Source organism: Taudactylus pleione, unplaced genomic scaffold (assembly GCF_031769625.1).
Source record: "Taudactylus pleione unplaced genomic scaffold, aTauple2 ptg000126l, whole genome shotgun sequence".
Classification (NCBI taxonomy): Eukaryota; Metazoa; Chordata; class Amphibia; order Anura; family Myobatrachidae; genus Taudactylus; species Taudactylus pleione.
Window position 1 is genome coordinate 3,249,375 of NW_028284528.1, and position 17,827 is coordinate 3,267,201.

The 17,827-nt window shown below is 47.8% G+C and overlaps 1 protein-coding gene across 4 annotated transcripts in view; it reads left to right on the forward strand.

The window, feature by feature from the left end:
* The window catches only part of PRDM15 (PR/SET domain 15), a 79,447-nt gene extending 78,453 nt beyond the window's left edge, over positions 1-994 (forward strand). For all 4 annotated transcript variants that reach the window (XM_088472572.1, XM_088472569.1, XM_088472571.1 and 1 more), the window contains exon 24: positions 238-994. In XM_088472572.1, the coding sequence (XP_088328698.1) occupies positions 238-747 (510 nt within the window). In that variant the 3' untranslated portion in view covers positions 748-994. The remainder of the gene's footprint in view (positions 1-237) is intronic.
* Positions 995-17,827: the final 16,833 nt, after the last annotated feature.

The window sequence follows — 17,827 nt, forward strand, 5'->3', positions numbered from 1 at the left end:
CGGCATTCTCCAACTTAAAGCAAACAGCACGGTGAATTGAATAGCTCCGTCCCGCTGAATTGAATCGCCTACATGGATACTAGAGGTGACGTATACTGTAATGTTGCTTTGTGGAAAGCGCATGGGGGTAAAGGAAATTCAGCGCTAACTGAAACTCTGTCACCATTTCTTGATCTATTATTGCCCATTCACCTATTGATACGTTGATCTTTCTCATTTGCTTTTCACCCCGCTCAGGTTGTCGTGACGATTAGTGACGGGAATGTACCTGCGCCGGCGTGCACTGTGGGGCTGACCAACATCACGGTTACTCCCATCACCACAACAGCAGGAGCTCAGTTTGCCAGCCTGCAGCCGGTGGCGGTGGGTCACTTGACTACTCCTGACCGGCAGCTCCAGCTCGACAGCTCCATTCTGACTGTGACTTTTGACGCGGTGAGCGGCAGCGCCGTACTCCACAATCGGCCAGCTGAGCTGGCAATCACCGCGGCGCAGGAGGCCGCCGGCCCACACCCTGTGGCACACTTCATCAACCTCACCACCTTTGTGAATTCTATAGCTCCCCTCGGGGGGCAGATTGCAACTGAAGGACCTCTGACATGGAGAGCGGTCCCTGTCGACGAAACTCCGCCCCCTGCAGAGGAAGACCCTCCCTCCGTACAGACTGAGCAGGAACCTCCGTCTTCTCCAACGCAGGCCGGGCAAACCACGGAAGCAGACTCGCAAGAACAGATGTACAGTTACTAAACTATTATCCAGTCCTTGACTAAGCTATGTACTTGAATATGGTTACGAGACCTATTAAATTATAAGCACTATTATATTTTTTTTTTCATTTTTTTTTGGTTCTTCAGCTGGAATGTGTTTGTCGCATTGTAATAATTTTGCCTCTCAGGCAGCCGAAGGGATGAGAAGACTAATAGATTTTTTTCTTTTTCTTGCCAGTGTTAAACACTTATTGAAGTTCTCATTAAAAACACTTGACAACATGATCCTTCTAGAAATGTTTATGGATCAGAACATTCGATGGCTGCAAAGCTTTTCTCCTTATTATGTCTTATATTGTGTGTATTTTCTTTATTTTATCTTTGCACAGCGACGCAGTCACCTTTAGGTCGAGCCTTATCCTATTGTTAGGGGTTTATTTACTAAGCTTCGGGTTCTAAAACCCGGCGCTTCTGATTTGTGTTTATGCCCGAAATTTACAAGGTCAATGCTTTCGCTCATAGGCCCTCATTCAGAGCCGGACGCTCTGAGCAGAGCGCTCGCTCTGAATGAGGGCCGTCCTCCATAAAAATGGAGCGTCCTCCTGGACGCTCGTATAGCTGTGGGTCACCACCCACAGCACATACGAGCGTGCAGGATGATGGTCGCGATGGTCTTGACCATCGCGACCATCGCCAGTGCGACCAGAAGCCTGTGGTCGGGGTTTTCGACCACAAGCCCTGGAGTGATTTTGGCTCTATCAGAGCCAAAATCACTCCCACTAACATCACTTGTGATGTCAGTGGGGCCGGCTTCTGACGGTAGGCGTTCCCTTGGGAACGGCTCCGTCTGGCAGGCACGCCCCCGGCACGCCCACCAAAGGGGGCGTGCTGTCAATCAACATCGACAGCACGCCCCCTTTGATCAGACACAACGAGCGAAGGAAAGTCCTTCGCTCGTCGCGTCTGGCGCATGCGCACGACGGAGCTCCCTCCGTCGTGCGCATGCGCAGTGCACACCATCGACCCACTTGCGAGCGGACAGCCGCTTGCGAGTGGGTCTGAATGAGGCCCATAGTGTTTTCTAGTAAAATCATCGCCCTTTTAAATTTCGGGCATGAATATGATCGGAAGCAACGGGTTTTAGAACTTGAAGCTTAGTAAATAAACCCCCTACATCTGGCACCCACCACCTCAAATGCAACATTTGCCACTATCCCATGGTAGCAGTGTCCCTCAGTAAGCGGAAGGAGAAAGACTGTTATAATATAGGAACTGAGGCATAAAATAGACTATTCATCAGCAACTGCGGGAATTCATAATACTCTGCAAAGGGATGGATCATAAAGGTGTCAAGTTTATTGTCTTTAAGAATAAGTTAATTAAGACTACATTTGATTGAACTTTTATGAGATCAATGTAAAGCATTTGGGGACATATGTGAATACTGTCTAATGTCCCACACTAAGGGGATCCTGCATTCTGTCTAGTACAGGTTACTGTAACAAACCTATGTGGCTGCTTTTGGCATTACCTCTGCAAGGCTAGAAAATAAGGGGCAAAGTCATCTGCTGGGCGAGACTAGGAGCGACCACAACTAAAGGGGGGTACCCACTAGACGATTAAGTTGAACGATAATGACCGTTCAATCGTTTGCAAAAGTGTCTAAAACGACCAGTGATGCGCGCGCCCGCTGGTCGTTTAGACATCTATCATCTTGCAAACATGGGTTCAGCATGTTTCCAGATGATTGATGAGCCTGAACTGAACGTCTGCTCGTTCAGGGCAGGCTCATCACACGACTGACAAACGACTGCACCATTACAATGTCGTAATCGTGCAGTCGTTTTCAGATTTTGTAGTGGATACCCCCCTTACTTTCAGTTCTGGAAATTGTAAAACTGTCTTGGATAAGAGATCGGTGCTATCCCATAAAATGTGATAACCTAAGTAAGTGGTTGTAAATGTTATAGCCTCTGTGACATGTCGGTCCTCTGTTCTGGGTACTGAGATCACGGCTGCAGCATCCTAATAATCTGTGCAGGTGAATGCTACAATCCAGGGGCAGAACACCGCAACACCGGGACTCATAGCAGGATTGGGGGAAGGTCCTGGTGATACAGTTGTAGGATCTGGGGTCCAGACTCTGCTCTCAGAAAGTGCCCCAGGCCTCCCTGGCTATGCACCTCTGAGAGCGGGCATGGACTTTAGAAGGGCAACCTAACATGGCCGGTCCAGTGTGCCCCTGCAGTAGCGATTGTTCCGTCACTGCTATAAACTCTTACACAGGCAGTAATATAATAGGGGTACATAAAACATATAGAGGGAACCCTAGAACTCGGGCACAATAAACTGGATAGGGAACAGTACTTAAATGATCCTGGTCACTGCTTATATGGATGGTCTTTTCCTGCTGCTGGCTCACAAAACACAGCAAAGACAAAAACAACAACCAGTAATGATAGTTTGCAGTTGGTGTTATTATTGTCACACTACTCTCCAGTTTTCCTACTTAATCCTGCCCAGGTAACTGCAATATTAGTTTAATTGGTGTGAATTTATTTTATTTATTTTTTATAAACCTAAAATTATCCAAATTACTGGAGGGTTTGTCATTGAGACAAATATCAAGACGCCTCTCAATTAATTTAACCCAGGTGAAATAACCCAATTGACCACTAGAGTGCAGCAGAGCATAAGATTTTCGCTGTACCCATTATGCCCACCAGATGGCAGTAGAGTGGTTATTTTTTACTGTACAGCTGTTCACTCATAGGGGGCTGATTCTCAGTCATGTGCAGCAGTGGTCTGTGTCTTTCCGGTCGCACTTATGGAAGCCTGCGCAGTGCAACTTAAACGTTTACTAGACATTTACAAGTCTAGCTTTCAGCTGTTGTTGGGCAATAAAATAATATAAATCCAATCGCTGTTGGGGAAATACACCTTTTTTCTACTTCAGGATCTATAGAAGGTCCACAGGGTGACCTTGGGGTATAGGTGATGCAGAGTCATCTGGGCACCTTACGCAGTAATTTTTTCTCCAGGATGCAATGGGTCTCCAATGAGGCTCCTCAGTTTCGTTGGGTGCCCGGCCAGAGTCTGGTCACTGAACACGCAGTGGGGTTGTTGCTAAACGGCCCGTGAAGTTTAAAGATTCTTCTAGTGCGGACAGTCCAGTGGAAGTTCGCACTGCCACGTCATCACCCTGCTGGCGCCGAGACGCCGGTACTGATGCAGGGATCTCGGCGGGCCTCTGGGGTCTTGTCTAGCAGAGACCCCGGAGGATCCTCAGACTGCGGCCGGACACTACGGGGCAGCAGGTAAGCGACACGTACTGCGGTGGTGCGTGCCGAATTGCAGTCTTCTTTTTTTTTTTCTCCAGGGCTGGGGACGCCCTGGGGTTGATGGCGTGTGGAACCAGGCACTGAGTCCTGCGCTTCCACAAAGCCGTCTGGGACAGCGGGCTGAAGTTGGCGGGCATGCTCCAGCATCCTAGGGGTTAACCGCTGGCCAGGGGAGGCAGCCTTCCCTGTTTCACAGGTGCCTCCTCCCCGCTGCACAGCGCGCCTTTACCGCGGTCTGGCTAGGCTGTGACAGCTTCCTACTTCTGCCTCCACCACCCCATGAGTTCTTCGGCCATTTCTCCTGGCTGCGTGTCGCAGATCTCTGCGGGCGGTGCAGAGTACGAGTCCCCAGACATATCTCTCCTGGTGGTGGTCAGTGTATGTAGCACTTTGTTCAACTAGACACTAAAATCTGTAGTTGACCAGTAAGTGCCATTAAGTGCAGGTTCTGAGGTTCTGATTTGGTTGTGGACCCGGGGTGGTGATAGGAGCAGACACAGAAGCAGACTTAAATGAAAAAGTGGAGTTTTTAATAAGTGGCTTAGAAGACATGGGAATGGCAAATGAAAAAGTCCAGGTATAGCACTAAAGTGCACTAGATAACTAGTGAGGGTTAATGGGAGAATGTCCAGATAGTGACAGACAGGAACAGTCCAGTATACAAGTATGGTGAGCTGTAACAGAATGCAGGTATGATGAGCTGTAACTGAATGCAGGTATGATGAACTGTGACAAATGCAGACAGAGGTAGTGAAGTCCAGCTGGGAGTGAATGGAGGCAAGGTGCAGGGAAACAACAGATTCAGGTACTCAGGCAGGTGAGAAGGTATATGGAGGCTGCAGGGTAAGTCCAGCAGATTGGAGCAGGCAAGGTTCAGGCTAGGAGCGTTTACAAGCAGGCAGGTAAGGCACAGGTACTCTCTCTCAGCCGCAGCTGAGAAACACGTTGCACTGGCAAAGGAAGGAAGGAAGGCTCTGGACCTTCCTCAATACTCATTGCCGCGCTGTGACTGGCTGGAATGAGCACATGACCTACTAGGATTGGACAGCTGGAATCACATGGCTGCAGGCAAGATGGCGGCGCCCATGTCAATGGAACGGAAACACCGCCAGACCTCACCAGGCCTAGTGACAATGTGCCCACACAGAACCACGCGCAGCCAATGCCCCTCGCCAAACACCAGCACCGCTGCCATAACGACCTCACAGGTAATACCACCGCGCCGAGAAACCCTGGCCGTGACACAGGTATTGTTGTTATTCTGCATTTGACTGTAAGCTAGCTCCGTCTGTCTGAGTTTCGCTTTCTATAACTGTCAGCCATTTTGCTATCCCTGTACCTATTCTGCTACTCTGAGCCATAGCACTGGCGTTGTGCGGGTGCGGCTGAAGTTGCAGTCTGTGACCTTACTACGCAGTGACATCTATAGAGTGGTATCCTCTTCACTATGACTGGTAGTGAGAGTGATATGCCTAATTTGGCTCCTACTAAGCTGCTCTGTAAAAGATGTACAGTGGTGTTGGGGGTGGGAGACATAACCTCTGAGGAGTTATGTTTGCGGTGTTATACCCCTACAGGTCCCTCTGCGGCTTCTGCCGCTCAGCAGGAGCCCCCATGGGAGTGCTTTGCAAAAGCACTAACGGCCATTGTGGGGCATTTGGCAGGCCCTCCTGGGTTTCCCCAGTTGGGTTTTCAACAGCAGCACCTTATGCCAGTACAGAACCTGCTGCAACACTCTACACCCATACAGGTGTTGCCTCCCCAGTGGGTTAATACATATCCCGCTGTGTTGCAAAATGCGACTGAGGTACGGCAAAATCAAGCACCCATCAGCAGACAAGCTAAAAGGGTCTTGCTGTCATCGCAATCCACTGTGGGTGATGATGATGATGTATCATCTGATGATGGACTGCTCCCCGATGAGTCTGACTCTGTACCCCCTCCTCAGGAGGTAGAGTTCAAATCAAAAATATACATTCCAGGTAGAGATGAGCGGGTTCGGTTCCCTGAGAACCGGACCCACCCGAATTATAGGGATCCGAGGCAGATCCGAGTTGGCTCGGGTTCTCCCGCCTGACTCTGATCTGAAAACGAGGCAAAACATCATCCCGCTGTCAGATTCTCGCGGGTTTTGGATCCTATAAAGGTCCCGCGATTCAACGCCATTTTTCATTCCTGCTGTGGAGAGTGAAAAAGAGAGGGAACTGGGAGCTGTGCTGTGCTGTTGTGTTGTTAATTCTTAATACTTGTTATTGTTAATTGCACGCTGATGCTGTGCATAGGGGCTTCCTACTGTTGTCCATAGGGGCTGGCTGGCTGTCATCCTGTCCATAGGGACTGGCTGGCTTAAGTGCTCTGCTGTCCAGGGGGTGTTCTTCACCCACCCCCAGTGTGAAAAAAATAAATTAGCCACACTTGTCATCAGTGCAGGGGTGCTTTGCTGCTGTCTGTTAAGGGGCTGCTGCCTCTTTTCAGGGGTTCAAAATATATATATATTAGGTTCAGGCTAGGAGCATTTACAAGCAGGCAGGTAAGGCACAGGTACTCTCAGCCGCAGCTGAGAAACACATTGCACTGGCAAAGGAAGGAAGGAAGGCTATGGACCTTCCTAAATACTCAGTGCCGCGCTGTGACTGGCTGGAATGAGCACATGACCTACCAGGATTGGACAGCTGGAATCACATGGCCGCAGGCAAGATGGCGGCACCCATGCCAACGGAATGGAAACACCGCCAGACCTCACCAGGCCTAGTGACAATGTGCCCACTTAGAACCACGCACAGCAAATGCCCCTTCCCAAACACCAGCACCGCTGCCAGAGACCCCCCACCATAACGACCTCACAGGTAATACCCGGTGACCACCCTGCCGAGAAACCTTGGCCGTGACAGTACCCCCCCCCCCCTTATGGGTGGCCTCAGGACACTCACCAGGCTTCTCTGGATGGGCAGCAAGAAACCTCTTGATGAGTGCAGGAGCATGGACATCTCGGGCATCGGTCCAACAACGTTCTTCTGGGCCGTAGCCCTCCAGTCCAGTAGGTACTGCAAATGTCCTCGGCAGAGACGGGAATCCAAGACCTGGACACGGGGAGAAGCAGGCAGGACTCTGAAATTTGTTTAGCACCAGCAGTTTCAACAGGGAGACATGAAAGGAATTGGGAATTTGCAGATAAGGGGGTAGCTGAAGGCGATAAGCCACGGGGTTAATGATCTCTATAATGGAGAAGGGCCCGATGAAGTGTGGAGCAAATTAGACTGTACTCTAAGTCGTAGGTTCCAGGTGGACAACCAGACCTGGTCTCCAAGTTGCATACATGCTACGCTTCTTATCAGCTTGAAATTTGTAATGGGTGGACGCCTTCTCCAGGTCAGTACGAACTTGAGACCAGATTGATGCAAATTTCCGTACAGTGTCTTCTACAACTGGGACATCAAAGACAGGCAGGCTTTGAAATTCAGGGACCCGAGGATGAAGGCCGTAGACCACTTGGAATGGTGTTTGGTTCGTGGAAGAGTGGTAGGAGGCATTATGTGCAAATTCAGCCCATGGCAGCAATATAGACCAATTGTCTTGGGAAGATGTCATAAAAATCCTCAGGAAGGTCTCCAGGTCTTGATTAACCCTCTTAGTGGAACCGTTGATTTGTGGGTGAATAGCCGTAGAAAAATTTAGCTTTACTTGCAATACAGAACATAAGGCTCTCCAAAATTTTGCTGTGAACTGAACACCACAGTCAAAGACTATCTCAGCAGGAACACCATGGAAAAGGAAAATATGTAGAACGAACAAGTGAACCAAGTCAGGAGCAGAAGGCAATTTCTTTAGTGGTATGTAATGGACCATTTTAGAGAATCTGTCTACTGCGACCCAGATGGTAGTGAACCCTTGAGAATTCGGCAGTTCCATGACGAAGTCCATGGAGAGATGCGTCCATGGACATGATGGAAAAGGTAATGGCAACAACTCACCAGCCAGTGCCTGACGTGAAGATTTATGCTGGGCAACACGAAGAACATGAAGAAATAAATTCTGACACGTCTGCTTTCATGGATGGCCACCAATAGCCTCTCTTTAAAAATTCCAAGGTCTTCCGGGTACCTGAGTGACCTGCAAAGCGAGAGGAATGAGCCCAGGTGAGGAGCTGCTTCCTTAACTCCGGGGCCACAAAGGACTTCCCAGTAGGGGCTGTAACTGTAAGGTGGCAAAGACTCTTGACTCCAAAACAGGGGTATTTTGTTGATTCTCTGATTTGTCATCACAGCGGAAAGATCTGGACAGGGCATCTGTCTTTTGATTAAGGGCTCCAGACCGGAAGGTCAGGGTGAACTGGAACCGAGCAAAAAATATTGCCCATCGGGCCAAACGAGGACTCCCGCACTGAAGATTCTTGAGGAAGAGAAGATTTCTATGGTCCGTGAAGACAGTGAAGGGAAACTTGGCCTCTTCCAGCAGGTATCTCCATTCTTTTAATGCTAACTTTACTGCTAAAAGTTCTTGTTCACCAATGGCATAATTTCTTTTGGCAGGAGAAAATTTCTTGGAGAAAAACCCACAGGGATGAACTCGATTATCGTCATAACGCTGGGAAAGAACTGCACCCACGGCCTCTGATGATGCATCCACTTCCACTAAAAACGGCCTATCCAGACCTGGTTATCGTAAGTCTGGAGCTGAAATAAACGCCTGTTTTAAAAGTTGGAAGGCAGTCTCTGCCTCAAGTGACCATAGGGCAGGGTTAGCGTCTTTTCAGGTCAACGCGGTAATGGGAGCCAATAATGATGAAAATCCTTTAATAAAATGTCTATAGTAGTTGGCAAACCCAGGCAATCTCTGGATGGCTTTCAAAGTTTGAGGACGGGACCAATCCAAAATTGCCTGCACCTTCTTGGGGTCCATTTCTAGACTGGAGCCAGAGATGATGTAACCAAGGAATGGCACACTGGGAACCCCAAAGACACATTTCTCCAGTTTGCAGTAAAGGAGGTTCTTTCTCAGACGGGACAATACTTCCTTCACATGTTCATGATGTTTTGTTACAGAAGACGAAAAAATCAATATATTGTCCAGGTAAACTACAACCGAGACGTACAACTGGTCCCGGAAAATCTCATTAACAAAGCCCTGAAACATAGCAGGGGCATTGCACAACCCAAAGGGCATCACAAGGTATTCAAAGTGTCCATCTCTAGTATTAAAGGCGGTCTTCCATTCATCGTCAGCCCGAATGCGGATGAGATTATAAGCCCCTCTCAGATCCAGCTTTGAGACTATGATGGACCCTTTAACTCTGTCAAACAACTCTGTAATCAGGGGAAGAGGATATCGATTCTTAATCGTTATATCATTGAGGCCCCGGTAATCTATACAAGGTCTTAGGCCTCCGTCTTTCTTGCCAACGAAAAAGAAGGCGGCTCCAGCAGGAGAGGTGGAAGGACGAATAAACCCCTTCGCTAGGTTGTCCTGGATGTACTCCGACATGGCTTGAGTCTCAGGCATGGATAGAGGATAGGTGCGACCACAGGGGTGGCATCTTGTCAGGCAGCAGCTCGATCTGACAGTCCCATTCTCTGTGGGGAGGTAAAACGTTCACCTGTTGCTCGGAAAAAACATCAGAGAACATCTAGTACTCCTTGGGAATAGCTGGGGATGTTAACGAAGCTGTCTTTCTTACAGGTCGTATTATGGGAAGACAGGATTTCTGAGTCAGTTCCCCATGAAAGAATCTGCATGGAACACCAGTCTATCCTGTGATTATGCTGGCGTAACCAGGGTAGTCCTAAAATGATTTCTTGAGAAGCCTCTGGTATCACTAAGAACTTTAAAAACTCGGAGTGGAGTACCCCAACATGAACTAATACTGGTTGAGTTTCCTTGGTGACCACTCCTTTAGCTAGAGGATGTCCATCTACAGAAGTCAGGGAAATTGCTTGCTTGAGAGATGAACTAGTTCATGAAGTTTCCGGCTGCTCAAGAGTCTAATAGAGCAGAGACGAAGACAGGGTTGGGCTTGAGATCCAAAGCTAAGGAAATCTTGAAATCTTTAGTATTTGGGGACGGGCAAATAACTCCTAACTTGATGTCCCCGAGGTCAGTTAGGAATGGACGTTTCCCGACTTGCGGGAGCAGGAGGCCACCAGGTGACCCGAATCTCTGCAGTACAGACAGAGGTTTTGTAGCATCCTTCTCTGACGTTCCTCTTTGGAGAGATGGGTTTGATTCACCTGCATAGGCTCCTCATCTATAGGAGGATGGGGTGGACGGTTAGGCAAGGGAGACATAAATGACCTTTGCCAATCAGTTCTGTGCTTTTCAGCCTGACGTTCTCTGAAGCGTAGGTCAATTTTGTTGCAGAGTGAGATCATATCATTTAAATTGGTGGTAGGCTCACAGGTAATCAAATCATCTTTTAATCGGTCGGAAAGGCCATGCCAAAAGGCTGAGGTGAGGGCCTCCTTATTCCACTTAAGCTCTGATGCTAAGATATGAAACTGTACGGCATATTGACTGACAGGGCGGGTTCCTTGTCTCAGGGTCATGATGCTGACACTGTGCATCCAGGTTCATCGAAAATCCTCCTGAATGAAGATCCAAAGTCTGTATAGTTATTCAGCAGAGAGTCTGAACGCTCCCAGAGTGGGGAGGCCCAATCCAAAGCCGAGCCGGTCAACAACGACACGATATATGCCACTTTAGTTCTAGCGGTGGGGAAGTTATCAGGCTGTAATGTAAAGTGTATATCACACTGATTTAAAAAAAACCACGACAGAGCTTAGGATTGCCGTCAATTTGCTTGGCATGGGAAGATGTAGACGAGGGGATACCCTGGTCCCTGTATTACCAGGCACAGGAGGAGGTGTAGTTGCTGATACCCCAGGGGTGATTAACGAGGTTTGCAGATTATCTTGGCGTTTAGACATCTCCTGTAGGAACTGGGCCATCTGATGTTGTGTAGCTTCCAGGTTTTCTAAACGACCAGCAATACAGCGAAATAAATCAACTCCAGACTCCTGTTCAGTGGCCGGATCCATGGGGCCAGTGCAAACTGTGAGGTTCTGAATTTCTTGTGGACCCGGGGTGGTGATAGGAGCAGACACAGAAGCAGACTTAATTGAAAAAGTGGAGTTTTTAATAAGTGGCTTAGAAGACATGGGAATGGCAAATGAAAAAGTCCAGGTATAGCACTAAAGTGCACTAGATAACTGTAGTGAGTGTTAATGGGAGAATGTCCAGATAGTGACAGGAACAGTCCAGTATACAAGTATGGTGAGCTGCAACAGAATGCAGGTATGATGAGCTGTAACTGAATGCAGGTATGATGAGCTGTAACTGAATACAGGTATGGTGAGCTGTAACTGAATGTAGGTATGATGAACTGTGACGAATGCAGACAGAGGTAGTGAAGTCCAGCTGGGAGTGAATGGAGGCAAGGTGCAGGGAAACAACAGATTCAGGTACTCAGGCAGGTGAGAAGGTATATGGAGGCTGCAGGGTAAGTCCAGCAGATTGGAGCAGGCAAGGTTCAGGCTAGGAGCGTTTACAAGCAGGCAGGTAAGGCACAGGTACTCTCTCTCAGCCGCAGCTGAGAAACACGTTGCACTGGCAAAGGAAGGAAGGAAGGCTCTGGACCTTCCTCAATACTCATTGCCGCGCTGTGACTGGCTGGAATGAGCACATGACCTACTAGGATTGGACAGCTGGAATCACATGGCTGCAGGCAAGATGGCGGCGCCCATGTCAATGGAACGGAAACACCGCCAGACCTCACCAGGCCTAGTGACAATGTGCCCACACAGAACCACGCGCAGCCAATGCCCCTCGCCAAACACCAGCACCGCTGCCATAACGACCTCACAGGTAATACCACCGCGCCGAGAAACCCTGGCCGTGACACAGGTATTGTTGTTATTCTGCATTTGACTGTAAGCTAGCTCCGTCTGTCTGAGTTTCGCTTTCTATAACTGTCAGCCATTTTGCTATCCCTGTACCTATTCTGCTACTCTGAGCCATAGCACTGGCGTTGTGCGGGTGCGGCTGAAGTTGCAGTCTGTGACCTTACTACGCAGTCACATCTATAGAGTGGTATCCTCTTCACTATGACTGGTAGTGAGAGTGATATGCCTAATTTGGCTCCTACTAAGCTGCTCTGTAAAAGATGTACAGTGGTGTTGGGGGTGGGAGACATAACCTCTGAGGAGTTATGTTTGCGGTGTTATACCCCTACAGGTCCCTCTGCGGCTTCTGCCGCTCAGCAGGAGCCCCCATGGGAGTGCTTTGCAAAAGCACTAACGGCCATTGTGGGGCATTTGGCAGGCCCTCCTGGGTTTCCCCAGTTGGGTTTTCAACAGCAGCACCTTATGCCAGTACAGAACCTGCTGCAACACTCTACACCCATACAGGTGTTGCCTCCCCAGTGGGTTAATACATATCCCGCTGTGTTGCAAAATGCGACTGAGGTACGGCAAAATCAAGCACCCATCAGCAGACAAGCTAAAAGGGTCTTGCTGTCATCGCAATCCACTGTGGGTGATGATGATGATGTATCATCTGATGATGGACTGCTCCCCGATGAGTCTGACTCTGTACCCCCTCCTCAGGAGGTAGAGTTCAAATCAAAAATATACATTCCAGGTAGAGATGAGCGGGTTCGGTTCCCTGAGAACCGGACCCACCCGAATTATAGGGATCCGAGGCAGATCCGAGTTGGCTCGGGTTCTCCCGCCTGACTCTGATCTGAAAACGAGGCAAAACATCATCCCGCTGTCAGATTCTCGCGGGTTTTGGATCCTATAAAGGTCCCGCGATTCAACGCCATTTTTCATTCCTGCTGTGGAGAGTGAAAAAGAGAGGGAACTGGGAGCTGTGCTGTGCTGTTGTGTTGTTAATTCTTAATACTTGTTATTGTTAATTGCACGCTGATGCTGTGCATAGGGGCTTCCTACTGTTGTCCATAGGGGCTGGCTGGCTGTCATCCTGTCCATAGGGACTGGCTGGCTTAAGTGCTCTGCTGTCCAGGGGGTGTTCTTCACCCACCCCCAGTGTGAAAAAAATAAATTAGCCACACTTGTCATCAGTGCAGGGGTGCTTTGCTGCTGTCTGTTAAGGGGCTGCTGCCTCTTTTCAGGGGTTCAAAATATATATATATTTTTTGTGGCGTATTAGACACACCTGTCATCGGCATAAATGCACAGGGGTGCTGTGCTGCTGTCTGTCGAGGGGCTGCTGCCCAAAAAATAAATAAACATTATTTTGTGTGTGCTTGTCAGCCACACCTGGCTGTCACTGTCATCAGTGTAGCTGCGCAGGGGTGCTGTGTTGCTGTCTGTCAAGGGGCTGCTGCCTCTTTCAGCGGTTTACCCCCAGTCAATCAATTTTTTTTCTGTGTGTGTGTTAGCCACACCATCAGTGAAAAAATAAAAACTTTTTTTTTTTTTTTTTTTTTTAATTTTGATAAATAATTTTATTGCATTTTGTAAACAAAACCAGTAATAAAAATTTTTTTTTTTTTAAAAAAAACAAACATGTTTTTTTTCATCTTAAACATAGCAGAAATGTTATCCTAACAGCTTAAAAAGTTATATGCTTTAAAAAACTAAAGCCTATATTTACAAACCTATATAGAGTGGACATCCTAAATTCTAAAACTGTTCTATTCATAAACATAAACAAAAGCAAAGATTATAACTCTAGTGTGTTATAGTGTGTTATTATGATGTTAAAATGTAGAAGGCCAAAAATTGAGTGGACCACACATGGCTGATTGATCAACCATGGCGACTTGATTAGTGTCATAAGGAAGAGGAGGCTGCAAACTGGGTGTCATGTTATGAGTTGGCCATATGGGGTATGTTGCTGTTAAGGGATCAGGCTGGTTATCAGTGGACACATTATTATAGTTGTTGTTATTCTGGGTTGCCATCTCCTGAAGGGTGTTTACCAACAGAGACTACCTATCATCAGCTCAGGCATAGACACTTCCTGAGGAATAGAGCTCTGCTCTCTGGAGGGAAGCCAAATAGTTGGGAGCCCCTGTTCCAACATCTGAAGCTCTTCTCTCTCCACATCATCTATCTATTATAGATGAAAACAAAATGTAATCGGGGACATCTAGCTCCTCTTTCTGTAAGAGGTACCCTGCTCACCCTTTTTGGACTGGAAGTCTAGGATGGATGGTTTGGAAGAAGGCCTAGCAACAGATGGGGATGGTCATTATCAAGACCTGGTCCCCCCAGTGGGTGTAGTCTGGGAGGTATTGGTTGGCATGCAGGCAGTGGAATAACTAAGGCCTCCATGTTGTCTGTGCTCACTATTTCGGTTTGCGATTAAGGTAGGAATAAAGTCGGCTACAGAACACAGAATCACTGGATGTCTTAGTGCATTCAGGCCAGATACGATCCATGAATTCCCAGACAGATCCCGGACAGATGAATCCTTTGCTTGTGATAATCTTTGGTAATTCCTGGCAAAGGTGGATGTTATAGCCAGACACTTTGAAGGCTGTAACTTTGAACTGCTTTATAGAAAACGTGAATGAAACCTTTCCACACTGCAGAACATGATGGAGCACCTAGAGCATCTTTTTCATGTTCTCTGAGGCCTCTCCTGACTGTGAAGAAAGATTCTCAACACTGTAGTCTTCCATTGTGACTTTTTAATGGTTATTTCAATGTTGTCCACTGGCTGAGATCCATCTCATCTGAGGGTTGGGTTTCCTCCATGCAAATGAGACAATGCACATCCAGAAGGTGACTCTTATGTTTAGACGTGGTGTCAGTCTCTCTTTTGGCAGAATTTGCACAATCTTGGTCTTGGGGGCACCATGATGAATCAGACAGATCCTCCAGGGTAAACATCTGATCTGGTGTATCTATTTCTATTAAACCTTTGTGTGTGAGTTTAGTCATCTGCTGCTTGTGGTCGAGCTCTTTTTCTGCTTTCTAAATGATCTCCAGACACAATGTAAAACTTAAACCTTAAACTGAAATGTTGCATTTAATTCTCTGTTCTGCTTGTTTATCTAAGTAATATGGTTAAGTGGACAGTGGTAACAATGGCAATTTGAAGGCCACTAACTTAATTTGAAGGTCACTTTTTAATCTCCCTGTACAGGTTGGGAAATTCCTTTACAGAACAAAAGTTTTGCAAAGGATTATTTAAGACAATTGTTTATCTATATTTGGAAAGCACACTTCCTGTTCCTGGTCCCCTTCTGGGATGAAAAAAAACCACTGACAGCAAGCAGGCATGGTGCAAAAGAAAGAATTCCCAAGAAAGACACAACGTAAGACTTAAACCTGAAATGTTGCATTTAAGGCTCTGTTCCGCTTGTTCACATATCACACTTTAAGGCCACTAACTAACACTGTTTTTTTTTATGTCCCTGTACAGGTTGAGAAATGCCTTTATAGAAGGTTTGCAAAGGATTATTTAAGTAAATTGTTTGTTTTGGGAAAGCACTCTTCCTGGTCCCCCTCCCGGGATGAGAAAATCAAATTAAATCAAAATTAAATTTACTACCAATCAACGCTCCCTGTCCCTGCCCTGCCTTCAACTACATACATACTCCAACTCTCTCAGGCCTCTCTTGAATAATAAAAGTGTTTCCTGATGTGCCATGTTTGAAGTTGAAGTTGAACTGCCATATGTTTGTGCTGCCCACTGCTGCAGTCAGCCAGCTATCTTGGTGCAAATTTTGGGCCTAAACTAGATGAAAAAATATTGTAAGCTGTGAGGTGGTCAAAATTGACTGGAAATTAGTGGAAATAAATGTTATTGATGTTAATAATACTGTAGGAACAAAAAAAGGCCCATTTTATGTGATTTTAGCTGTTTTTATGATTTTTTTAAGAAAAAATCCAGATCCTAAACTAAACCCGAAAAACAAAAAACCAATCCAGATCCAAAACCAGGGGAGATCCAGATCCAAAACCAAAACACGAGGGTCAGTGCACATCTCTAATTCCAGGTCTGATACAGGCTGTGAAGGCAGCCCTGATCATTGAGGAGGATGAGCCTCCTGCGCCTAAGTCTAAGGGGTTTGGAGTGTTTGCCTTATGACGGAAAAGTCTTGTTTGGCCCTGATTTGCACAAGATTGTGAATACCTTAGCAGCAGCTAAGTCGGCTTGTCTGCCTTTTGCTTTGGCCTCTTCAGGGGCTCGGACTCTGTCTTTTCGGACCAATCGGGCCCCAGGTAAGGCTAGAACTCAGGGCCTGATTGGGGTACAGCGCACGTGCACCGCGCACATGTGCAAGCCCCAGAGCGAGAGAGAAAATCTCTCGCTCCGGGACTCACCACAAAAGGGGCGGCTGTCAATGTTGATCGACAGCTCGCCCCGTTTTGTAGGCGGGGAGAGGGAGTGGCTACACAAATGGAGTCATTAACGAAGGAACACCTGCCGTTTGTGGAAGGCTCTCTGGGGCTTGCAACGGACGAGACCCTACCACAAGGGTCTCGTCGCAAGCCCAGATGGTCGCGCTGGTCGCGACCATAACCTGGCCGATCGCCATAGCTGTGGGTGGTCACCCACAGCTTAGCGAGCGGCCAGGAGGACGCAATAAAAAAAAAAAAAGCCCTGATTCACAGTGAGCGCTCTTAAAGAGCATCCGGCTCTGAATCAGGCTCTCAGTTCTTTCCTAGGCCATCCACCACCAAGAAATCCACCAGGTCTAAGAAGCAGGCTTGGAGTACCAGGCGTCTGGCTGCCAAGCCTGATGATGCCCTCCGCCTGACTGAATGGGCCTCCTCCTGGGGGACCCCAGGGTGGGTGGCTGACTTCTTCAGTTTGCCCAGTACTGGTGTCAGACTACCACGGATTCCTGGGTGAGGGAAGTTGTTTCTTTGGGGTACGCCCTCTCCTTCCACAGAAGGTCTCCCCATCAATTCACTTGCACAGGACTTCCGAAAAATGCGGACAAGGCTTTGGCTATTCAAGAGGTGGTACAATCCATGCTGCAGGCAGGGGTCATTGTATCGGTCCCGCTGTCCCTAAAGGGGAACAGGTTATTATTCCACCCTTTTTCTAGTCCAGAAGCCAACAGTTTTTACCGTCCTATTCTCAATCTCAAGTCCCGGAACAAATTCCTCATGGTACCCAGGTTCAGAATGGAAACCCTACGCTCAATTATACTGGCTATGAAACCTGGGGATTTTATGGTATCCCTGGATATTCAGGATGCATACCTGCATATTCTGATATCCAGTTTCAGGCTCTGCTGTTTGGCCTTGAAACTGCACCTCGGGTGTTTACAAAGGTCATGGCGGTAAAGGCAGCCCATCTGCGGCTGCAGGGGATCCGCCTGTTACCCTACCTGGATGACCTCTTACTGCTAGCAGGGTCCCCAGAGGTGCTTCACCACCACCTGCAGCTAACAATATTTGTGCTACAGGTACACGGGTGGTTGATCAATTGGAGGAAGTCCTCACTGATTCTGTCTCAAATCCATCTGGGAGCTCTGTTGGATTCACAACAGCAAAGGATTTTTCTGACAGCAGAAAAGATCTACACTATGCAGACGCGTGTACGCAGAAACCTTCACAGTCGCTGAGTGTCAGACAACTCAGCAATGCAGTTACTGGGATCTATGACAGTTCAACATGGTGGAGTATGCCCAGTACTATTCCCAGCCTCTGCAGCAATTGATCCTCTCCAAGTGGGACGGATTTCCCCATCATATACGGACTCAAACGATGGTGCTATCTCCAGAGGTTCGCCTGTCTCTGACTTAGTGGCTACAGACGATCCACCTCACCAGGGGGCATCCCTTTTGGATCTTGGACT